This window comes from Phyllostomus hastatus, unplaced genomic scaffold, assembly GCF_019186645.2.
Source record: "Phyllostomus hastatus isolate PE091 unplaced genomic scaffold, TTU_PhHast_1.1 phas_scaffold_345, whole genome shotgun sequence".
NCBI lineage: Eukaryota > Metazoa > Chordata > Mammalia > Chiroptera > Phyllostomidae > Phyllostomus > Phyllostomus hastatus.
Window position 1 is genome coordinate 25,801,902 of NW_025334024.1, and position 24,502 is coordinate 25,826,403.

At 55.2% G+C, this 24,502-nt stretch overlaps 1 protein-coding gene across 2 annotated transcripts; it reads right to left on the reverse strand.

The window, feature by feature from the left end:
- Positions 1-4,215: 4,215 nt before the first annotated feature.
- Positions 4,216-23,714, reverse strand: IRX5 (iroquois homeobox 5). Of its 2 annotated transcripts, XM_045818785.1 has the most exons (4): positions 22,984-23,714; positions 21,505-21,910; positions 20,564-21,334; positions 4,216-4,336 (listed from the first exon to the last, which is right to left on the reverse strand). In XM_045818785.1, the coding sequence occupies exons 1-4, from the start codon at positions 23,230-23,232 to the stop codon at positions 4,266-4,268; spliced, it is 1,497 nt and encodes a 498-aa protein (XP_045674741.1). In that variant the 5' UTR covers positions 23,233-23,714; the 3' UTR covers positions 4,216-4,265. The 2 variants fall into 2 exon arrangements, with proteins under 2 accessions (XP_045674741.1, XP_045674742.1); XM_045818786.1 differs by lacking the exon at positions 4,216-4,336 and having other exon boundaries at positions 19,995-21,334; positions 22,984-23,713.
- Between the last annotated feature and the right edge of the window lie 788 nt (positions 23,715-24,502).

Here is a 24,502-nt window from a genome sequence, read left to right on the forward strand (position 1 = left end):
CTTGGTTAGACCAAGATCTCGTGCTGGGACAGCTCGCCCACACCTACCAGTCTCACAGCCGGTCTCCCAGGGAGCAGGGGCCTCGCACCCTAGCTGGGAGCCAAGCAGAGGGTCCCATTCATTCAACATTCATTCATATGTATCTATATGTATTCATTCACGTGATGATCAAGTCAGTGTCTGTGAGGTACGTGGTGCAGGGCCTGGCACAGGGTGGCTGCTGTGGAAGTGCAGGACCTCGTCATTCATTCACGCTGTCACTCAATCGCAGGGCTCTTTGCACAGGTCTGGGTGTGCCGCTCACGTGTACGCGGGGGCCCTGCTCCTCTCCTCCGGGAAACCAGGCTCTGGGCCAGGGCCTCCGGGCTTCACAGACGAATAGAAGAGAGTCCCCCCGCCCCTGCCAAGGACTTCACAGTCTGCAGCGGAGGACATGAAGATGTCTATAAACATGAATAATTCCAACGTAAGATAGAAGGCAAGGAATAGTCCCTACAAGAAAAAAAAATAGAAAGAGGAGGAAGAGGAGTGTGAGGAAGAGGGGGAGGAGGAGAAGGAGGGGGGAAGGGGGAGGGGCAGAGGGAGGAGGAAGACGATCTCTGGGTTCAGGCAGGTAAAGTCCAGCAGGAAAGCACCAGACGTGGAGAAAGCTAGAAATGCCTGCCCCACCTGCAGGGGGCAGCAGTGACCCATCTGCAGATAATTGCTTTGGTTCGGGAATGTGGGGCCAGAATCAGCAGGTCTTCCGATTTATTTTAGAGAAGCAGGAAATTCCAAACCTTTCTGCAATATTTTCTGATTTTTTAAAATATGGTGCAGGTCGATCAGAAGAGCCACCAGCCTGCAGCTCTGGTTCGAGGTTTACAAAAAGAAATCACATCCTTCCCGGGGGCGGCTTTGTGGTGGCGGCTGAGCTTGATCCCGAGGACTTGGTAAAACTGACATTCGAGATAGGAACAAAGGATGAGCCAGTTCAGCTATTCCATGTCACCGATTAGGGAACTAAGGTCTAGGTGACTTAGTCCTTTCGGTTGCCAGTTAATAGGAGACATAAAAATGGGGAAGAGTTTGGAAAAGTAGTCTGGGGACAAATCGTGGAGGACCTTGAACTGTCGGGCTAAGGAATTAAATGTTTACTATGTGCCAGGCTCCATGCACTGTCTTACTGAATCTTTATCGTGCAATCTCTATCATTCCCATTTTACAGATGAGAAAGCTGAGGCTTAGCAAGTCTCAGGAACTTGCCAAGCCCACACAGCTGGTCAATGGCAGAGCAGCTACTCGGACGTAGGGCTTTCTGACTCCCAAATCGCCCCCCCCCCCCGTATCCTGCTGCAAGAGGAAAACGAGGTGGAGCATTTTCGAGAGGTGTTCCATATTTTTAAATTCTCTAACTCATTTACTCCCGTTTTGCTCTTCTGACCTGAAGATTAGGTTTCCACATTTCCTGAGAAGGCTCCCCCCCACCCCTTTTTAAACACAGCTGTCTTTGAGGGTAGGGAGGAGGAGTGTTTTAAACAGGAGTTGTTTAACTAATTGCCAATTATCTCTGAATAGGGTATGGTTTCCAACAGCTGTAAGGGATTTTGGTCCCCATCCATTGCCTACTGTTGCTGGTACTCGGAGTGTGTTGAGATATTCTTGGCCTCCCGCTTCAAAGAGGCGAACCGGTGCCTCGCCCCCTCCTCCACTCCCGCAGACCCTGTCAGAGCCGCGTCTGTGCGAACTGGCTGGCATCGGGGGCCATGGCTGCTCCTGACTCGGGGAATGTGGGTAAAGACCCTCTCTCTCTCTCTCTCTGTGTCATTCTCTCTCTTTCCCTCTCAGGGAGCGGTTTGTGGTTTGGTCTTGGTGGGGGCAGAACTCTCCCCCAGGACCGGGTACCCATGCTCTCATTTCCCAGCGTGTTTTCACATCCCTGTTGTGTGTGGAAGGTGCTCATTCAAACGTGAGGCCAGACTTCGCCTCTTCCATCCCGAATGCCAGCAGAGAGCTCAAGTATGAGATGCCAGAAGACCACAGCGCAGATGGGTAATGTTAATTGTCCCTTCTGGCTCTGTCTGCTGGATTCCTGGGAACAGGCCGAGGGGTAAACCTTTGTAAATGTTAATCTCCTTATGTTTAAGATATCACGCTGTCTTTGATGTTCCCAAACATGTTGACTCCTATCTCGGTGGAGGGTGTGTGGCCCAGACAGGCCAAATGCTTGTTTTGTCTTTTGTCTTTTTCCAGGAGGGCTGGCTGATGATATGTTCACCTCCAGCTGAAATATGAATAAGTCCCTCTTCAAAGCCAGGTTTGGGGGTGGGGGTGGGGGGATAAGACGCAGTGACACTCAGGGCCGATCGTCCCCCATCCCCAGAAACCAAACTTAACACGACTCATTTTCTCATCAAGTCCCACTGGATTCAGGAGGGCGACCCTGTCCACCAGGAGCTCCTCCCCCTGAAATAGAAAGGGGGGGGGGCAGGGGGAGGTTTTTTAAAAGTCCATTCATATTTCTATAACTAAGGTAATGCTAACAAAAATGTATAATGGCTCAAATGCAATGGAAATTTGTTTCTCCCTGATGTCAAGTTCAAAATGAATGCTCCTGATTGGAGGTGAATTTCCTCCAAATGATGATTCAGAAATCCAGGTTCATTGCCTTGTGTTCCTTTTATCTTCAACAACAGTAGCCAAGGTTGCTGTGTTCATGTGTAACACATGGTGGAAGGGGAAAGAGAGGGTAGGGAAGGCATACCATTCTTAACTGCCCGTGCACTTTCCATCAGAGTCCATTGGCAAGAACTAGTCACATGACTTCCCCTAGAGGGGAGGCTGGGAAATGTAGTCCTGGCAGTTGCTTTCCATAGAAAACCTATCATACTGAAGAGGAAGCAGGAATCTGGAGTGGACAGTTTAGCCTCTCCGCCACACACTTGAGGGTCAGGAGACAGCTGGGATGTGGAGGAAGAGAAAGCAGTAGAGCTGGCGTCTGAGGGTATGGATTTGAGTTTTGGAGTCTGACCATATCCTGTTGGGTGCGTCACTTCACCTTTCTGAGCCTCAGTTCCCTAATCTGTGAAATGGAGATAATGCGGAGTGCAAAGAGATCATGAGGGTGACCCTATAATATCCTATCAAAAATTCTGTCTGTGGCTGCTAAGTTTGGACATTACAGTATTTTAGGGGAAATGCGATATAGGTGACAATTTCTATGAATTTTAACTCTTCCTGAAAAAAAAAATCTGAAAGAACTAACAACACACTTCTAGCTGGTGTGGCTAAGTGGATTGAGCGCCAGTCTGTGAACCAAAAAGTCACCGCTTCGATTCCCAGTCAGGGCACAGGCCTAGGTTGTGGGCCAGATCCCCAGTAGGGGAGTGTATGAGAGGCAACCACACATGGTTATTTCTCTCCCTCTCCTTCTGCCTCCCTTCCCCTCTCTCTAAAAATAAATAAGTAAAATATTTTAAAAAACAAAAAAAAACTAGCAGCACTGGGCCTGCATTTCTGTCCGGTGACTATGAGCAAGAGTGGACTGTAGGTGAGGTATCACTGTGAGGTTCGCCACAGTCCCCACCACTCCCATAAGACCTGCCACGTGCCTATTGACATGGCCAGTCTGGCTTTGCCAGCAGGCCAGTTTGGGACACCAGAGCTGTACAAGTGTCCTGTATGTGAATGATGATGATCGCATCCAAGCTTCAGCAACGTTTGACTCCTCCTCCTCTGCTTTCCAAAGAACTCAGCCCTGGCCAGGCCTCTGCCCCAGCTGCAGAATCTTGAGCATTGGCCTAATTAACTGACCAGCTCTAGAAATTGCTTATTACACTATAGGCCAGTATGACTATTTTTTTTAATGGTCCATTTTTTTTTCTTGGAAGAGCACTATGTTATGAATACCATAGCATAACCTTTGGGATCTTGTTAATTTTCACACGAGAATGAATGGGAATTCCGGAAGAAGGTCTGATTCCAGAACTCAGAGCCCTGCGAGTCCAGTAATGTGATCAGGAAGTTGGCCTGCGGAAGCCAGGGCTGGGAGGGATGACTGATTGGCTGTTGGAATTGATTGGCACCAGCGGTGAGACCAGGGGCGTGGCTTTGTAGGGGGAGGGTCATTATCTCCGTGTCCACTTGGAGGGGAAGGAGGAATGCATAATTCTGAGTAAATTATTCGGGGTAGACGAAGGTATGCTATTATAACAAAGGACCCCAAATCTCAATGGCTTAAAACAACAAAGGTTTATTTCTTGCTCACAGTACGTATCCATCGAGGGTCAGCAGGGGTCTCGGCTCCACGCTGTCCTCAGTCTGGGACCCAGGCTGATGGAACCTCCGCCTCCACCGTCTGGAACAGCATTATGGGAGGGAAAAAGAGAGAGAGTGGTGAATCACGCACTGACTTTTATAGAGCCCGCCCGGAAGTGACGTATCGCTCCCACTCACATTTCATTGTCCAAGAAAGTCATATGCCACGCCTCCCTTACCATGCGTGGGAAGTGTGCAAGACAAGCCTACCACATACCCAGGAGGGGAACAACTGGAAAGGCTATGAACAGCCTTCCTATCTGCCTCTCAGAAGACCCCAGGATTCCGGGTCTGGAAAGGATCTGTGCTAATTGGGACTCTTTGGGTTGCAAAAATAGAAGGTGAAGCTCAAACTACTGAAACCAAAGGGAATTTATTGCCTCACAAAACCAAAACATCCAGCAGTAGCTCTGTCTGTCTTCAGGCAAAGCTTAATCCGAGGGCTCAGAGTCTCTACGGTCTGGCCTCTGTCCATCTCTCAGCTCTGTTCCCTTCCATGTGGACTTTGTTCTCAGGTTTCATAGTCCCAGGGGTCAAGTTCAATGGGAAAAGAAGGCCTCTATCTCTCTTCAAATTTAACAACATCTTAGATCTCAATTTTACTGAACCCAACTAGGTCATGTGCCTGTCCTTGAACCAATCACTGTATCCAGGGAGACAGACAGTGGGTCGGGCCTAAATAATATGTCTCGCCCTAGAATCAGAATTGCATTAACTTCATCCAAAGCGTAGAAACCCAAAGGAAGGGAGAGATGGTTCCAGAGGAGACTGAGCATACTGGACAGGAGTAAGTGCTCAAAAATGTGCACAAATAAAATCACAGATGTCCACTGTAGGATGTCCTATAGGATACCCAACCCAAGGGGTTTTCAAGTGTTGTTTCCTAGATGTGCTTCAGGGGCTGCCTGCACAGGTGTGGACAGGGTTCCTGCACTCTCCACTCTCTCTTCCAGTTAGAGCAATTGCGCTTTATTTGTTTTATATATTAGGGTTCTGTGTAAGATTTCTTTGAAACTAAAAAGTAAAATTGAGATCCTCCACTTTTAAAAAACCAGGGAGGAAGGAATTACACATCACTGTTTTTTGATCCCACCTCCCCATGTTATATCATTTTACAGAAGCATAGATTGGGATTCAGAAAGAAGTAGATGTCTCCTCCTGTCTCATTGGCCAGAATTGGTCACATGACCACCTAGCTGCAAGGGATGCTGGAAACGTGAGCATCTGGCTGAGAGGAATGGGAATATCTCAATTGGCCTAGACATAAATGGTTCATCTACTAAGGCTGGGTACATTATCATCCCAAACAAAATTGGGGTTCCTTTATGAAAAACAGAAGGAAAGCAATGGGTCTCAAAGAGCTGCCAGCCACAGCGGTATGAATCTGATCTCATGGCAAGTTCCTTAAGACCGGGACTAGGCCTATGCCTTTGTCCATTCCTCCAATGGTCAATAAAATTTACCTGCAACGATGTCCTTCAATCCTCACAACAATCCCTTGAGATGCTAAATCATACATTGACTTTTGAAATAGCCACTGGTATCCACTCTTATCACCGTGACTGTGTCCCATTTCAAAGATGGAGAAACTGAACCTCAGAGGTGAATTAAGTACCTGAGGTCACACAACTCGTTCATTTTGCTTATCCCTTACTTTACACCTTTAGCACAGAGAGGGACAGAGCCCTGAGGGACAGAGCCCTGAGGGAAGGGGGAGGTTGAAGCACAGACCTTCTACGATGGAGGAATCGACTGCAGAAAGGTGGAGCGAGAGAGTGAAAACCCTGGACACGCCAGGCAGATGGAATCGCACGTGCAAAAGCCCAGAGGCAAAATAGTGCGTAGAAATGGCGCAGTTTTACAGGCTTGGAGCACAGAGTTTGAAGGAACATGGCACTTTGGAGTCTGGGCCTTATATGAAGGCAACAGCGAGCCATTACACATTTCAGGGACAGGAATGTGGTCCACCTGCAGGCGGGAGCATGAGCTCACTGTGGGGGCGGGGGTGGGGGGTCACTGAGGAGGTGGGAGATGACAGTGGCCTGGATGACAGTGACGGCTGGAGGAATGAAAGGAAGTAGGGACCGAGGAAGTTGAAGCCACCCAATCTCATCCAGATTTGGTAACTGGAGATGACAGTTTGGCGAGGACGGAGAAGGCTGAGACTGAGTCTCAGATTTCTAGGTGGCAGTGTCATTTGCTGAGGTGGGGCCGGCGGAGGAGAGCACGGAGGGACAGGACCCCGGATAGCGCGGTTCCCAAGCCTGCGCTTAATCACCATGTGCTCTGAATCCCTGCACTTGTTATTCGATAGGGAAAAGTCAGGACTCGGGGCTAGGCTGGGGATATTTATTAAGCAAGCCCCGATGAAAGGAAAGAAACCCCCTTCATTGGGTGTAGGTACATTGGAAGTCCCAAATACTCACGAAGCCAGCGCCACAGTCTACGAAGAACACCTCACACAGGTGAATGCCTCTTTCTGGTCCCTGCCTCGGAGCCACACGGGCCTTTGCTCCTCCCTTCCACCCAAGGTGAGACACCTGGGCCCTCGGGTCCGCCTGAGCACTGCCTACCAGGGTTCCCCAGGTGGACGCCGCTGGGACGCTGCGGTGCACTCCAGTCCTTTCTCAGCCCGCATCCTCGGAGCATCCCCCGGACACTCCCAGCCCCTCCACCCTGAAGTTAAGACTCTGTGCCTGGCGAACTATGGAGAAATGATTTATACTCTTTGTAAAGCCTACAAATAGAAATGACTTAATGCTTGATAAACACCTAAAACTTTGTGTGGGAAGATAAATGTCCAGTCAATTCATTTCGATCCGGAAAAGCAATAACTAAGGACTGCCCTCCCAGGCCCGAAGACACATTGCAAAGCCCCTGGGAACCCGGACGAGGCCAACAGACCATGAGAGCTCAGGACCGGATCTATGTGCTCGTGGAACCATTTGTGCCGAGATGCAAGGCCAGGTCAGAGCTCACGGAAGCTGTGTGTTTTTTTGGAATCATCTTGGTTCCAGCTCTATACACGGTCACTGCAAATGTCACTGGCTTTGGAGGCAGTGCTAGCACGAACAACCTCTAGAGCAGAGACATGATCCCAGGACTCGGCTATTATTGTTGCTGTTCTACTGTGGTGAAAGCGAGGCTCCGAGAAGTGGAGCCACTTACTCCAGGCGACCCAGCTGGTGTGTGGCAGAGGGGCGGTGCAAACCCAGCTTTCCCTGACCCCAGAGCCTGAGCACTCTGCTGTGTCTTCCTCGGCGGTAGCCCCCCACGGAGGGAGGGCTGTGTGATCACGAGCCACTGAGACAGCCCTAGAAGCCCCTAGAAGCACTTGAGCTCAATCTCAGAAGTGTGCGTGGACTTAGACAGGTGATGTCTGATGGGGGCGGGTTCCTGGGAGGCAGAGCGGCCGACCAGCCTGGGAGGGGGGCTCGGGAAGTAACTGCTGGGAAACAGGGTTGTGTAGGACAGCGCGGCCAGACACACGCGGAGCTTCAAATGCCATGGAGAGGAATCGGGACTTGAATCTTTTTGAAGTGCGGCTTTGACTTTGTCATTCTCCTGCCCTACAACCTCCCGGGGCTCCCCCTGGCCACTGTCTCCGGGCTAAGGAGGTAAGTATACATAGGTAGAAAGATGCAGGGAGAGCCTGGAGATAGACCTAGTAGGAGGCTGGGGTCACAGTCTAAGGGGGGGGGGGTGTGGATAAGGACCTGGGGGGGAGAGGAGGAAGGAAGAGCATGCACTCGGGGGCAAGGTTCCGTGAAATGCACCCACCACACCCCACGCTGCCTCCTACTCCCCTCACCTAAAGGAGGGTCACTGCTTTCCTGGAGCACCCGCTAACATATCCAGCTCAGAAAATAGCCGGCACCTTAGTCTACCTGCAGTAGAATTGAGCCATGAATAGCCAGAGAAGCGGCTAATGCCTAAAGCAGCAAAGAGCAGCGAGCATCTCCCTTCGGGCTCCATCTAGGCCCAGAAAAGGAGAGTCACGCATTCCTAGGTTCATATCCCACTTTGACATCTTCTTACACAAGTAAACCTTTTAGTGCCTTAGCTTCTTCATCTGTAAAATGGGGATAATAATAGCACCTACTCCATAGCTTTGGTGGGGCTCTACCCAGATCGTGTATGCAAAGCCTTTAGCATAATAACTGGCGTATACTAAGAACTCAATGGGGTAGCTACTGTTATAGACAATAAAATGTTTAGGTAATATGTTAACCCTGGAAGTATCTGCTTAGCAGCTTTTAGCAAAGGACTTGGAATTCTCAAACGTCATTTATCTTGTCCCCAAGACGGAGACGTGAGCCTTAGGACTCAGAAATATCAGATGAAACAAATCTCATTCAATTTAATTCGAGTAGTCATGAATGGTCACTCCTCCTGCTGTGGAGGTTGCTAATTATAAATGGATAGAGCGACAGATGAACAGACAGTAAATCATGAAAGCTAAACATATCTTTCCCTGGGTGAACTACCGGCGGCGGTTTTTAAAAAAGAAAGAAAAGAGAAGAAAAACCTGTTCTCCCTCCACAACCCCCGCTCGCGTGACAGAAGTCCATGGTGTCACCTCTAGTTTTGGAGTTTTCATTATTCAGCAGAATTTGGAGTGAGTGATTGATGTAATTAAAGTTATTGGTAAAGAAAGACTCGGTTCCCAAGGAAGCGATGAGTCAGCAGAAAGTTTCAGTAATGAAATAATGTTCCAAGGAGTCTTCAAAGCAGCTTTTATTTATTTATTTTTTTAACTCTAGACGCCTTAACCGTTGCTGGTCAGCAGGAAGATGTGAACTAGTTAAGAACTGGGGAAAATACACAAGTTTAGAAATTCTCAGGTAGTCCTTTTCAATAAAATGAAACCACATTTATTGCGTAATCGTGGCGAAGTAATGGAGAGTTAACCATGTGCTTTTGTGGGCTTTGCTTACTTTATCTCATTTAACCCTCACTCTCTGAGGTAGGTACCATTACTAGTCTGTTGTATAGATAGGGACACTGAATTTCAGAGAGGCTAGGGACCTTGCCCAGGGTTGCACAGCAGGCACACGGCACAGGTGGGGGAGAATGAGCAGTGTGGCGCCTAAGCTCACCCCCTCCCCCCGTCTCCCCAGGTCCTGGGCTTCTCGGTCATTCAGTGTCTCCCTAACGCACTCAGGGTAACAGAGTGCAGTCGGGATTTGAAGTTCCATCTGTGTGACCCCAGAGCTGTTTCAAAATGCATACTTTTATGGGAAAATACAAACAAGTGCACTGCCTTGGGGTCCCTCCGTTTGCTCCCGTCCGCACGGACATGCACTGAGGACTCAGGATGCTCCGGGCTTTGGACCGCCCGGTGGTGCCGTGGGGATGGCAGGAGCGGGGAGCCAGGCAGGAGGGCAGGCTGCAGTCTGTATGACAGGGGACGGAGGCTCAGAGGACAGCGGTGGGAGGGGAGGCACTTGAAGGCGACCTCTCAGAAGGGTCTGTGGGACTTGGGGCTCAAAGGCCTGTGGGGTGTGGGGGGGGGGGCGGGGGCTGGGAGGACCGGAGTCCACCTATTTCTCAAGTCCTTCCACCGAGGGAGGAGAGAGAAGCTGGTCTGGAGTTGAGGGGAGAGGAGGAATTTTGGAGGGAGGTGACTTCAGTTCAGGACCTTTTGCATTGCGTTTGCTTGTGGTCCCGCGGGCTGGAGACATGCTTCAGGTAGTCGGGTATGTGTGGCCTGGAGCAGGGGTGAGAGGTGGGGCTGGATGTCAGGACAGGCACGCACCATGGGACCACGGCGAGCCACAGCGGGCCACGGCGGGCCACAGCGGGCGGGGGAGGTCCCACCTGATGAGCAACGCTGAAGGTCCTTACCCAGGGAGAAGAGAGAAGGGAAAAGGGGCACAGGGGCGGGGTCTTGGCTTTGAGTGACATTAGCGCCAGGATGCCGGCAGCCCCCCATGTTTTAGCTCTGAAGAACCCACGGTGTTACAGTGGGTGGCTTCAGGAGGGAGGAGTAGGACGGGAACCTCCCACTTGTGAGCGCCTGCAGGGAGGGTCTGACGGACTGACAGCCTCCCAAGGGGAGGCAGCGTCCAGCCCTCGGGCCTGCGCACCAACCCTTCCTCCAGACTTTGCTCCGCCCCCTCCTGGTCCCCACTGAGAAAGGAGAAGGGCCGGCGTGCTTTGCGGCGCCAGAGGACACGCTGGGTTGTGGGTCTTGGCCTCTTACCTGACCCCCAAGAGTGACACACAGACATGGAAAGGGGAGCGGGACCTTGCAGGACCAGCGGGCTGGAAGGAACACCGGCTTAGCAGGTTTCCCAGGTGCTCCTGCCTCCCCAGAAGCACGCTCCTGCGAGGAGGGTTAGTGTGCAAGGGAGCCTTAAGAAAGGGTCAGTGCGGGGACCTTTGTTTTTTTATATTCGTCTTCTGGGGATGGCAAGTGATACTAGTTTCTCGGTTACAGTCACGGCATCAGTATTGCTCCCCAAATAAGTCAACGATGACAAGGCTCGAAGGGAGCTGTTCTGTAAATGGTAGTTCCAGCCGTCGGAGGCCAAGACAAATAGCTGGAGGCTGGGGCTTGGAGAGGTCCATGCCCAGGGGCGCTGAGGGCCCATTCCTTGCCGTCTCCAGTTCTACGGAGCCTGCTCAGCCGTTCCTACATGTTCTGGGAAGAAGAAGGAAAAAAAAAAAATCTGGGCAGAAAAACAACACCGACCAAAATAAGCCAGGCTGACGAATTTTTCTACCGCACTCTTCACAAGAGCCAAGAGGTGGTGTTTATTCCAAATGATCCCTTTTCTCTAAGTTGCCACTCATCCACGCTTCCATGCCCTCCAGGAACACCGGTCCTCCACGACCAGGGCGCATCGGCACATGGGAGTCTTTGGAAAAAGAGCCACAGGGTTCGGATTTAGATGCTGGCTACAAATAGAGGGCCAGCAAAACTAACAAACAAACAAACGAAAAAAAAAAAAACCTTGTGGTTGGGATCTAAAAAAAAAAAAAAAGTCTCAGAAATGACAACCGTGTGGTTAGTCGGATATCAAACCGCATGTGCCGGGAAGGTGTCTGGGATGCCTGGGAACGGCGGGGGGCTGTGGAACCAAGGGCTGGCAGACGCCTGCCTCTGCTCGGAAGACGTCAAGGTGCTGCTCTTCGGGGCCCAGGGGCTCCCTGGGGGACAAAGCCACTGATAGTGTTACAGAAAGGAAAAAAAAAAAATCCCCCAGCCGATGACCATCTAGACAACACAGAGCAGTCAAGAAAAAGGACTGAGGGGTGAGAAACAGTCCAGTTGAGACAGGAGAGGGAAAAAAAGAAAGAAAAAGAAAGAAAAGAGAAGAAAAGAAATTCCAATGAAGGCACCAAAGAGCCATAACTCAGGAAGTTGCCCCCCCAACTGAAATCTTTGTTTGGTAGCAGTTGTACCAGTTGGCTGGTACAGTGTTGGGCAAAGGAACGTGAAATTTTGCTCCCATTATGCGAGCTCACGGTGGGCAGGTGGAGAATCACTTCCAACAGGAGAAATGAGCACATGTTTTTGGAGAGCAATTACTTAGGGAGGGACTCCCTCCCTGGCAGGGGCGACAGGCGACAGGCGACAGTCCCCGCACCTCCTCGCCGTGGACTGTCTGGGGAGGGGTGGCCCTCTCCTAGCTTCCCCTGGCCTGCACTTCACCCACGGAGTCCCGAGGAGGCAGCGAGCTGCAGCTGCGGCCCGGGAGGGCTGCTGTGTTTCTCAGCCTGGCCTAAAAATATCTCCCTTGACAGCCTGTCACGGTGTCTGAGGCTCCGCCATTATAAATTCATTCCTCCCTGTTAGGGTGTTTTGTTTCCAGGAGTTCTCAGTGAAAACAGAGATATCCCGGGGAGCTTAGATTGGGCGAGGCAGAGGGAGAACAACGCCTAGGAGTTAGGAGACCTGGGTTTTCCAGTTCGATGCTGCTCGCCGATTCACTGTGTTCACTTCCTGAGCCTCAGTTTCCCCACTGAGAAAAAAGGAAAAGAAAGACGTGGTGGGCGGAGAGCTCTGAGACCGCTGGTGCCAGGAGGGAAGGTGTGTTTACCGTAGGGTTTGCCCCGGACCCTGGGAACCTGGCGAATGCCACGCCACCCAAGGCCGGGGTGCCTCAGGCCCAACCCCCGGGGGCATCTACAATGCCCCCCTCTCATCCCACACACCCACCCCGTCAGCAAAGCCTGTCGCTTCTATCTTCAAAATACAGATCAAATTGGACCGCCTGTCTCCATCTTCCCGGCTACCTCCCCGGTGAGAGGCAGAATTACCTGCCCCTGGGTTCTCCATCAGCCTCCCCACTGGTCCCTGCTCCTGTGCCTGCCCTCCGAAAGTCTTAGCGCCTCACACTGGACTTTCGACCATAAATGAGGTCCTTCCCCTCCCTCCCTTTCCTCTTCCCTTTCTGTTTCTCATCATGAAACCCAAAGATCCCATCGGGACCCACCGGGGCCTGTGCCTGGACCCCGGCTTTGCCTCGGCCTCATCCGGTCCCACCGAGGTCTCCTCACTGCTGTGTGCACCTGTCCTACCTCAGGGCCTTTGCACCTCCGCTTCCTTCTGCCCAGAGCTCTCTCCCCTCCACCCCCGAATTCTTCAGGGCCTGGCCCCCAACTGTTTCGGGTCTCTGATCAAAAGCTACCTCCTGAGGGGCCATCCCTGCGCTGCCCTCAGAAAAGGAACACACTCCCACACCCTCCCCCTCCTTCGTTTTCCTCTGAGCGCACACATCCCCTGGGCGTTACGATGAGCCATCAGCACACTCCTGTGCTCACCTTCCGTCTTCCCTCTCAATGGTAAACCTCAGGAGGGCAGGGACTTTGTTTTGCTCATCTCTGCCCCGTGGGCACACAGAGCCGCGTGTCCGGGATATTGCTGGCGCTCAGTTAGTGTGTGCCGGAGGTGGGGAAGGGACCCGTGGAAGGGGGACTGCACTAGATGGAGGCCAGCCTCTGCATTCCGCCGGAGAGGCCAATGCCAAGGTCTTTCCGGTTCTGTGTCACCAGGGCAGCACGTACTAGGGAGTCAAAGGTCACCCATCGTTAGGAGATCTGGGTGGGCCTGTCGGTTGGGGGTCGGGGGTGGGGGGGCGAGGCAGGCAGGGTAGGTAAAGAATCCCAGCTGAATTTACCAGTTCATAAGGCCGCAGGTTCTCGGCCAGAGGAAGTTACTCAGAGGCCCTTGTGGACAGCTTTTGAAACATAGGAGCGCGCGGACTCCTATACAGAGGGTTTAGCTCTGAATTGCCCTGGGAACCAACCTGAACTTCAACTTCACTCCATTGGCTGCAGTCAGCTCCATGAAGTTCAGCTCTGACCCGGCCACTCCACGGTCTGAGTGCCTTTCAGACTCTCCAGTGTCCCCCTGCCAAGCTCCGGGGATGTGGCCAGAAGGGGTGGAGATGGCGGGGGGGGGGGGCGCGGGGGGGGAGTGCTAAGGAGCACCAGCCATTCCAGCAGGACCCTCCCCAAGTCAGAACCCAAAGCCTCTGTCCCCTGCCACCTCGTTTCCCCCCGGGCTTTGGCTAGCGTGTCTCCGGTGAAGTCTTAAGACAGTGTGACCCCGATAATTCTATTCAACAACAACTATATGCCACCCACGAGGATCTTCACAAAAGCAAGCCCCCTTTTTACAGAAAAAGCCACTGCGGTTCAGAGAGGTTATGTGATCTGTCCACGACACACAGCTTAGGAAGTCGCAGGGGTAGGACCGAGGCACCAAGGCCCAACCCGGGAGCCATCAGGTCTTGGAGGACAGCTGGCGTCTCCACGTTCACATTGTCCGAGGTACGCTGGACACACTCGGGTCCCCTTTTCTAGGAGGCTGAGGACGCCTAAGAGGCCACCGTGCCCCTCTAGGCCTGCGGCCGCAGGAGCCCCAGCCTCCTCCAGGTCTGCGCGGCCCGCCCGTAGGGGGCGATGGCGGCACAGGTGGAGCCTGCGGCTGAATCCCAGCCGGCCAGCGGAAAGCAGCTGAGGTCAACGAAAGTAGCCGGGACCCCGGCCGTGCACGGAGGGAGGAAACCCTCGTGGGCCCGCAGCCTGGGAGGCCAAGCCCAGCTGCGTGGAGCGCCGCCACCAGGCCGCCTGTGCGAACGGGAGCTCCCCATCCCTTGTTTGATGAGCAGCGGCCAATAAATTCATTAATCATCATTTTATGCCTCATCAAACCCCCTCCAAGCCCCTCCATGGGAGTTACACAAATTAGCCCCTGAAAAGACAGTAATTTCAGTTTAGCGAGGTAAGTGCTTTCTGATGGGCTCGGCGCACGGAGCTCTCCTGACAAGCCAATCCATCAGCGCGTTGGGGATGGCCTCACCCTGCCCAGCCGGGCCTCACCCCGGCCGGCCCCGCCCCACCCCGCCCCCCCGTTGCCCCCGGAGGCTACTGGGCTGGGGTCTCCACGGAGGGTACCCCCTTTGCCCCACTCCTTTGCACCCATCCTCCGGCTTTTTCGTCTGGCCTCTTGCCCTCACCCACACCGACATCCTCCCCAGCCCATCTGAGCAGAAGAGAAACTTTTTTGGGGGGAAACCGAGGCCCCCAAATTGGGGAAGGAACCGGAGGGTGGCAGAGGAGGACGCTCTGGCGCTAAAGTTCTGAACTCCAGCCCCTGGGAAGAAGCCCTCTCTCCTCCTAGTGTCCGGATGTCGGGGTTCCATGACCCCTTGAAATTACTGAAGGGCTGTGTATGTTGAACGTGTACCTCATTGGGCGTAGGGGATAATCCACAGTTTCCTGACGGTTCTGAAAGAAACCCCAGGCTCCAAAGGAGGGGCATCTAGCAACAGGAAGGGGGTCCTTTCGTCTCAAGGGCGGCTTCATGGCCCCTCATGGTCAGGAGCGGGTACCGCCTAGTCTTTCCCCGTGGCCCTCACGTCTTTCTCTCTCAAAACACCACCTGGAGTGAAAGACGACACCTGGGGTCTTCTATGCCTGGGCGCGACCGGTCGGGCCCCTTCCTGCGGAGCTGGGTAAGAAAAGGACAGGACTAGCCGGAGAACGTTGTGGTGAGGGCAGAGGTGCTTGCGCCCGCGAAGCCCACGCCGCGCCTTCTCACTTTCCAGTCCTGGTGCACAGAAGGTCCCACGGGGACCCTACCCAGCGGCAGGGCCCACGCAAAGCGGACAGAGGAGAAGCCGCAGCTCCAGCCGAGCGGACAGGCCAGCGCTCTGCCGCGGCGGATAGCTGGAGCGCCGAGGGTCGCGCAGCGCCTTCATTAGCTTCTCCTCCACGCGGCGCTGCATGCCTTGGAAAATAAGTTAGCAAACGGGGAGCCGTTTATCTCTTTTATCTTGGGGCCTGATCCAATTAAATAAGTGCACATTTACATTTGCATCCATCAGGCGGGAGCGCTGAGAGCCCGGGGTTTGCTCGGAGCAAATAAAAGCAGATTTCACTGGGAAAAGTGGCGTCTGGGCCCGCCGGGCTCCTCCGGGCTCTGGAAACGAGCGCGGCCCGGCCGGCGGCCTTGAGGATCCAGAGCTGGGCCCTGCGGCCGACAGGAGGCCAGAGACCCCAATAGCCCTAAGGGGCAGGGCAGAGCAAGGGGTGAGGGCAGAGCAAGGGGCGCAGTCGGAGCCGCAGCACGGCCGGGGCAATCCCCCGTTCGCCCACAACCTGGCCCACGCCTTGTGCCTGGGACCCAGGTCGCACGTAGCGCGCAAACGAAAAGGAGACCAGCTCTAGCCTGGTCACAAAGGGAGACCGGCGGGGTGGGTCTAGGGACAGTTCTGCAACTTTCGCCAGTTTGGGGGGCGGGCAGGCGGCAAGGTGCTAGTCAGGCCCGATTTCCCCCCCTGTCCAGTGGCTGTGTGTTCAGGGATGCTAAGCGCCGCACCGAGGGCGCGCCCTCGTTTCCCCCCCATATACCTGCACCAGGGGGGAGGCCAGAGACACTACCCGTTAGCGCTTTTGGAGGGGCGAAGGGGGTCGTCCAGTGAGCACCTCTTGCCTTGCCACGTCGACCTCATGAAAGGTCTTTTCGAAATGGGAGGCTTTGAAGCACCGGAGAGCAGTTTTATTTTGTTTGTTTTTTTTTCTTTTCCTACCCACAGGCCAAAACACAGAAACGGCCTTTGGGCCAAGTTGCCTGATAGACCCCAGATACGCTGAACAGCAAATGAAACAAAACCGCGCGGGTTCTAGAGCCCTGGGCAGCAGGAACGCGACTGCAGGCACCCGAAGCGGTGCGGGAGCTCGCGGGGGGAGGGGGGGGCGCCTAGGACGCGCACAGCCGCGGCCCCCACCCGCGGGCTGTTTCAGCCTTGGGCACTGTTCTCAATAGCCTCCCGCCTGGTTTTCCAGGCCGTGCCCAAGCCCTGGCGGCGAGTACGTAGGATTAAAACAGTTCTAGTCCCGGGCCCTGGTCCAAACCCCCAATGCTAAGTGGGTCCTGGATCCCGGGCCGCAGCGAGTGGGGTGGTGGAGCAGTGAAGGCCTGACCCGCTTGGGGTTCAGAACTAAGGCACAGCTGCGGGTAGGGGCGCAGCCTGGCGTTGCCTAGCTCCTCCTCCCTGCGAACCGCGCGGCGCCCAGGGACCAGTAGGCGGCGCCCTTCCTAAATGGAATCCGCGCCCGGCTCTCTCTTGAGAGCGCAATCACATTCCTTTCACTTCGGGCGCTTTGCAAAGCGCTAGTCTGTGCCTCTGCCGAGTTGGCAGCTAGTTGCGGGGGGCAAAGGTGAGCTGAGAGGCACCGGCTGTTTTGAAACCGCACACAGGACGATCCCCCACCCACACACCTTCCATGCTCTGAGAGCTGCGCACATCCCCAGGAGTAAGAGGCCCCCTGAGGGCTTTGCAAACTAAGAGGCCTCGATGCAGGCCCCGCACCCAGGCCAGGGACATTTCAGGGCCTGGCACTCCGGGCCTAGGAGCTTGGGAAGGAAAGGTCCCCTTCTGCAGGCCCTACATGTCCCCCGTAGGCGCCCTCGGGGATTGACTGGGCCGTTGGTTCGTCACCGCCAGGTCCCAGGAACGTATTCCGCCCAGCGCAAGAGGGTAAAGGAAAGAACCCAGCAGCCCACTCCCCGTTTGGCGCTGCTTCTGGGGGACTGACTGCATAGACCCCACTCAGTGACCCTACGGCTTCCACTACCAGGGACCCGGCGCCTCCTAGGTCCTAAGTGCCAACCTAGGCTCCCCGAGGTGGCTGGTGCAGTGCAGCCGAGCGCAGGTGGCAAATGCCCGCACAGCCCCAGAACGGAGGTGTCTTAGGTGCTGCCTCCGTCTACTTCAGCGCCCCAGTCCAAGCCTGCGAAAGACCCCGATCCTGGAAGGTGCTTCCAGCTCCTCCAAGGCGCGTGGCCTTTGATGCTGCCCAAGACGCGACCAAGTGGAGGCTCGAGGAGACGTGGGACATACAGACACGCAACCACTTCGGGGATTAAACGCCGGGGACATTTGCTAAATGCCCGCACCTTGATGTGCCCAGCAGGCCGCCCCAAACTGGAAAGACTCCAGACACCGGAGTAACCACTAGCCACCGAACACCCGGCTCTGCAAAGGAGAAAACCCTAAACTTAATCAAAGAGACGAAGGACGCAAAGAAAACCGTAGACCCCCGCGGAGGCCAAGGGCAGGAGGGATGCGAGTAGAGGCAGCGACTAGGACACCAGCCATCCAGCCCCTGGCGGTTTCGCTCCGCAGCCGCGAGGCTCCAGGCGCAGCCCCCCATTGGGGAGAAATGCCGCGGGCTCCCGGGTGCGCGGTTCCCGGTCCCAGGCAGCCCCGCAGGCATTCGCCACCCAGCCCCGAGTGTCGGCGACCAGACTGGGGAGGCCCGCATTGCGCCGTTTACATATTCCCAGGCAACACAGGAGGCCTGTAATTTTCTCTTTAAAATCTTTGGGTGGGATTTAGGGCCAGGGCTTCCAAAACCCCCCGCAGAGTTGATGGCGTCCTTAAAGTCTCTTACGAGTTGAGGACCGGCCTATTCTTCTGACTTTTTTAGAAGACAAGGTGACTCCTGGGGCTGCATATTCAACAGGGGGGAACAAGCTGATTGTGAACTAGGCTCTCTGGGCCGAGGGGTGGGTGGAGGGGGCAGGGGCTCGAGGGGGCAGCGCAAGTCATCTCTGGAATTCAATTGTTTAAAAAAATCATTTATAATTAAAGGGACAAAATAAAATACGATCGTCTCATGCATATTTAATCGTTCACACTTTCGGCTTGGAAACCATTTTCCCTGTGTGAATTTTCTCACTAATTTAAACTCTAAAGTCGACTGCTGTTTGGGGGCGGGGGGGGGCGGGAACACATCTGGACAATGCTTTCAAACTCCTTTAAATTCGAATAAAGCTACAGGAGCCCGTTTCAGCTTAAAAAAAATAGCAAAAGTCTAAACTCCAGTGAAAGTTTGGGGAGTGTTTATAAAAGCAAGTAAGGTTAAAGTACTCTTGAGTAGAAATGCAAATAAGCGCATTTTGATTTAGCCTAATTAAACCGGCGTTATGTGCAAACACATTCTTGTCTGCATTCAGGCTGCAGTTTAATAGAGCAAACTAATTCCCCTCGCCGGAGTATGTTTTTTGAGTAAGCCCTCCCCTCCCCCGACCACTGAAAATTTCCCACGAAGGAAAACACGTCCGCGGTTCCACCTCTTCTGCGCAAAATGGAGACGCGAGCACCGACAGGGTTGGCGGGTCTGGGACGCGGGGCCGTCTCTCCTCATTCGGGACTGACACGCGTTCCGACCCTTCATGTCGAGATGAAATACGCGGCATTAACACGGGAACACAAAAACCTCAAAAACCCTGTTGTAGCTATTGGAACTCTTGAATCTGAGAGGTAAACGTGCTCAAGCAACGACAAGCCTGATCCAGGGCATGGAGGCCTCCTTGTCTAGGCAAATGTCCTCGAACTTTGGAAGGCCGCTTGTCCGAGGTGGGGCTCTCCGGGGTCGGGGGGTCTGGGGCTCCCCTTCCTTCCCCCAAGCTCCTGCGGCGTTCCCTCCCCTACTTCCGCCCACTCATCTCGTCTCCGACTCTGCAAAGTGCAGGCTGGAAATTCAGGACAAGTGTGACACCTACCTGTGAAAGGGAGGAACCGTCCCCTCGCCGGCCCCTGCGGCCCCAGGCCCGTGGCCGCCCGGGGGGTCTGCGGGGCCGCCCACTCTCCACCTCATCCCGGAGAGAACCTTCACTAATTTAATCAAACCCAACGCAGAGATGAATGCCCAGTTGGGAAGGGGTAGAGGCAGACAGTGACTTGGGAGCGCCTTCTTGGCACACCCTAACGCTTCCCGCCCGCATTAGCCCACAGCACCTTTGAAATAGTAATAAGGGCTAAATCCGGCATAAAATCGAACTCATTAGCAAAGTTCACCAGCTGATTGCTTTGCATAAAACACGACACTGATTGAAAGTAATTAGGTTAAGCGGTGGAGCTCGGGTGGTGCGCGTCTCTGGCTGACTCTGCCATCCTTTCTCCCTTCTGGGCATACACTTGGGTCTCTCTCCTCCTTCCTCCTGGATCCAATCTCCCCCCAAGCAGCTCGGCATTCGGTGATCCAACCTGCATTTCGGGGCAGGGCCGTGCTCCCCCGGGACCTGCAGGCTAATTACAAACTCTTGGCACACTGAGGTTCCATGGAACCTTTAATTCCCCAGTTGGAAAAAAAAAAAAAGTTGCCGTTTGTACCTTTTGTCCAAGGCGATGGACAGTTTATTGAGGCTTCTAAAAAGTAATGAGTGGCTCTGATTATGTTAAAATCTCTTTTAATTAAATATTTTGCATTTTACAAAGGCGGCTGCAGTCTCTTTTACTTTTTAAATCTAAGAGTATAACCTGTTTCCTTTCTGTAATAATACTTTAGCTCATACCCAGAAAAATCAATAGGTGTAAAAAATTAAATTAAACTTGTATCTTTAAACTATGAAACAGTTTTTGGGGAAACACAAATGCATATACTTATATTACAAAAAAAAACCCATTAAATGCCTGTACAGGTGTCTTAATTTCATAATTTACTCCAAAGATATTGAATTATCAATTTAAATACAAAATGCTACATTAAATATACAGAATAAGATTTAATACAAATCCTCTTTTTTAATTTTTCTTTTCGGTTGGTTAAGACATTTTTGTGTGTGTGTGGAGATGTTTACACTTTTATGTCATCCATCTCCAAGAACTATAAACTTTTTAATAGGAGGGGTAGTTTTTTTTTCTCTCTCTTGTTGATGGAAAAATAACTGCCAAGGCCGTGATTTCTAATAAATTAGGAAAAGTCCGGGACCGACGCGGCCCGCGTTAAATGTCCGACATACCTTTCTTCAGTTCATAGGCAGGGTCTTTGCACAGGTCTAGCTGGGGCTGGTTCCGCAACACTTTCGGGTCTTTAGCCAAAGCGTCCGCTCGGTTCAACACCGTCTGGTTTAATCCATTGAAATGCGAGCCCGGACCGGCTGTGGGGCCTGGCCCGGGCCCCGGGTGGCCGTGAAGGTGTCCGAAGGAGCCATAGTTCGTGTAGCCGGGATAGAAGGGCGCCGTGTAGTAGAGAGGCCGGGACAGCACCGTCCCGCCCGGAAAGGGGCACTGCCCCGAGGGCGAGCGCGATGGCGGCGCCGGGGCCGGCGACGCGCGGCTGCCTCCCAGGGTTTGCCCGGCTACGGACCCGGGGCAAGGTGCGCAGGGAGAGCCCTCGCTCCCGCCGCCCCCATCCTTGACCTTGTCCGAGGATGTGGCGATCTCTGCCAGAGACCACAGTTTGGGCTTGGCGAGCACCGCCTGTGGAGGCGGCGGTGGAGGCGAGTGTATGACCGAGGGCCCGCCGGGGCCGGGGGGCAGCTCTCCCGCAGCTGGGTGAGGGCCCGGAGCCGGCGTGCCCGAGGGGTAGTGAGGACCCTGGTCCTCCGCCAGCCGCGCCGCCGGGGAGGGCCCGCTGGCACGGGGCGGCCCAGGCAGCGTGTCCAGGCGGCTCTCGGATGGCGGCTCCTTAAAATCCGAGTCGCTGAGGCTCCCCTCGGTCTCCTTGCCGGCAGGAGTGGACGGCCCTTGCAGCCTTTCGCAGCCCGAGGCCGCTTTCGGCTCCGCTCCTCCTGCAGGCGAAACCCAGGCCGTCAGAGGTGCAGAGGCCGAGCGGCGGGGACCTGGTCCCCGCCGGATAAGGCAAAGACCCCAGACCCTACCCCCAGGCCCTGCGCGCCCCCTCTCCGGACCCCCCTTTTCCATCTTACTCCTCAACACACCCTTTCCCGCGTCCACCAACCTGCTTCGGGGCCCTCGGGGTCGCCCTTGTCCTCCGGCTTCTGGGGCTCATCCTCGTCGTTCTTCTCCAGATCAATGTTCTCCTCCTCCTCCTCGTCCTCGCTGCGGTTCCTCGGAGTCCACGTCATCTTGTTCTCTTTCTTGAGGCGCCGGCGCGCGTTGGCGAACCAGGTGGACACCTGGGTGAGGGTCATCTTGGTGATGATGGCCAGCATGATCTTCTCGCCCTTGGTGGGGTAGGGGTTCTTGCGGTGCTCGTTGAGCCAGGCCTTGAGCGTAGCGGTGGCATCTCGAGTGGCGTTCTTTCGGTACGCCGGGTCCCCGTAAGGGTAGGAGCCCAGGGGCGCCGCGTAAGGGTGGTACCCCAAGGAGCCTGCCATGCCGGGTGTGTGGTCGTAGGGAGAGCCCTGCAGGGAACACGCAGAAAGGAGGTGAGAGTGGGCCATGATCCCCACTGCCACCTGGGCGACCAAAGCACCCTGTCCTTGGAAACCGTGGTCGGAGGGCAGCGAGGCCCGAACCCCCGCTGGGGTAGGGTTGGAGGGCTTAAACCCAAGGGCAACCCCTCCCCCTTCTTGGAACGCAGCGGGAGCGCCAACTCCGGAGTCCGATTCTGCCCGGGCCTTTGAAGCCGTCCTGGCTGCACCGGTTCCCGGTAGGCCCCCGTCTCCCGGGGCAAGTTCGTCTCCGGCGCTCAGATACAACCGCCGCGGCCAGGCCCTCCACCCCAGAGAGAGAGGCTCCGGCAGCGGTGGCGACTCTGTGCACTCAGAGCCCGGGTGGCAGCGCGTTAGCCGCCAGAGGGGAGAGCAAGGAAAGTAAAGGCATTTTCCCCCCTCCAAAGAAAGACAAACGAAAAGCTAAACCTCGTCCGGGCACACCCACCCCTCCAAAAATGTTACCCCAAACCGAAGCCAAGGCGCTTTACCAGAAAGTGCACCCGGCCGAAAAAATCCCGGGTGCACCGCAGCTCCGCCGACTTTTCAGAAATTTAATACCTCCAAATCGGATTGCGAAGATAGGATTACGGATTTGCAACATTTTGGAGGACTAATTAAAGGCAAGGCCAAACGCATTTACATAGACTAAGCATGCTTCTGTTAGGAGTCCGGGTCTATTTCTTTTGAACTACTTTTCCCAAATCGCAAAACTTAAAAAAAAAAAAAAGATAAAAATTGAAGGGCGGTCTGAAGTTCATGTTTGAATCAAATGCTGCTCTTTAATTGCAGCGACCTCTCCTCTCAAAACATTTTCCGCCAGCTCAGCGATCCGAGCAAGACGCGGTACTCCTCCTTCCCGAGCAACTCCCCGAGCCCGAGGCCCGGCCGCGGCGGCAGAGCGAGACAATCGCCCAAGTTTGCAAGGGCCGTGAAGCTTGGCGGGGGTGGCCCGCGGTGGCGCTGAGGCCCGTGTCCCGCAGCCCCCGCCCGCCCCGCGGGGGCCCGGCTGCGCTCTCCCGCCGCGGCTCCCGCTCACTCACCACATACGAAGAGAAGGCGGCTGCCGCGGCCGCGGCTGGGTCGGCGCCGTACTGGAGGTGCGAATTGTAGCCCGGCGAGGGCGCCGTGAAGGCGGTGGAGCCAGCGTAGGGCGAGAACGCGGAGCCCGACGACGAGCGGCCGAGCTCATCCGTGCGGGGCCCCGAGATGACGCTGGTGCTGTACGCGGGGCACGAGTAAAGGGCTAGCGAGGCGGACGGCTGATACAAGTAGCCCTGCGGGTACGACATGGCCACGCACGGGCATGGGGCGCTCCGCGCCGCTGCCGCCAACGAGCCGGGCGGCGCCCTGCGAGGGCGAGCGGGCCGGCACCTGGCCTCCGGCTGCCCCGGGCCGCCGCTCCTCGGGCCCCGGCTCCCGGGTTCCGGCTCGCAGCACCTCCTCGCTGGCTTCCCGCGCGCCTCCGGCTGCGGCCGCCGAGCCCGCTCCTCTGCGCGCCTCACTCGCCCCGGCTGGATTCTCCCCCCCTCCCTTACTGCTTTCTCTTTTCCCCCCTCGCTCTTTGCACTGGGGGGCTCTGCTTTTGGCTTCGCAAAGGTCCTGCCAAGATGCTAAGTTGGAAATTGAGGATTCTGACGCCTTGTGCGCGCCCGAAGCTCCTCCTTCCCGGGGTGTATTCGGTGGTTGGACTGGCAGGAGCCTCTGGGCGGCCGCAGCCAACCCGGCCGCCAGGCGCGCCTCGCCCTCTCCCTCTTCCTCCCCGGCTCCCTCTCCCGCTCGCTGGCTCTCCCCTCGCCCCTCCCTCGCGCCCGCCTCTCCTCTAAAGCCCTCGTCTCCACCCCCCTTTTTCTCTACCCCCTCCCTTCTCTGGTCTCTCCCTCTTTCTCTCTCTGACTCTCGAGCGCCGGCCCCAGGATGACAATCACATCCCAGGCGCGCCGCTCTCTTCCAACTTTCCTCTTTGGCTAAGTCCGGGTGGAGAGGCCGTTCCGACACACCACAGGCCCTGGTGGCAGGTCTGGCCGACCCAAAGCACAAAAGAAAAGAGGCAGAGGACTGCGCGTAGGAGAATGCTCTGTTCTCACCTCCCCATGGTAAACCGCGGAGTTAGCGGATTTCTTGTTGGCTGGGAGGCTGGGCTCCAAGGCGGATCGCCACCTCGCTGCCCCTGGCTTCTTCGCCGAAGCAGGGGCCCCGAAAGTGAGTTCAAGATCTGGAATGAAGGTCCCTGAAAGACTCCGATGAATGCCCTAGTCCAAGGCGAGGGAGTCCGGACGACTATCCTTCTTTGCCAGCAGCAGCAGCAGCAGGTGGGCGAGAGACAGGCCTTGGACATCTGCACGTATCGGATCCGGCCCTTCTTCCACCAACTCCCCTCCAGACTGAGAGGCAGAAGACACTGGGGGCCTGGGTCCTGTGGTGGTAGCGTTTCTCTAGAGGGGAGGCAGTGAGCAAGAGCTGCTGGACGGAGAAGCAGCTACACGGGAACAGGTCTCTGGACCCCCCTCCCCTCCCCACCCGGCCCAAGCCTCGCTGCTTCGTTCTTGGCGCTTTCCATGC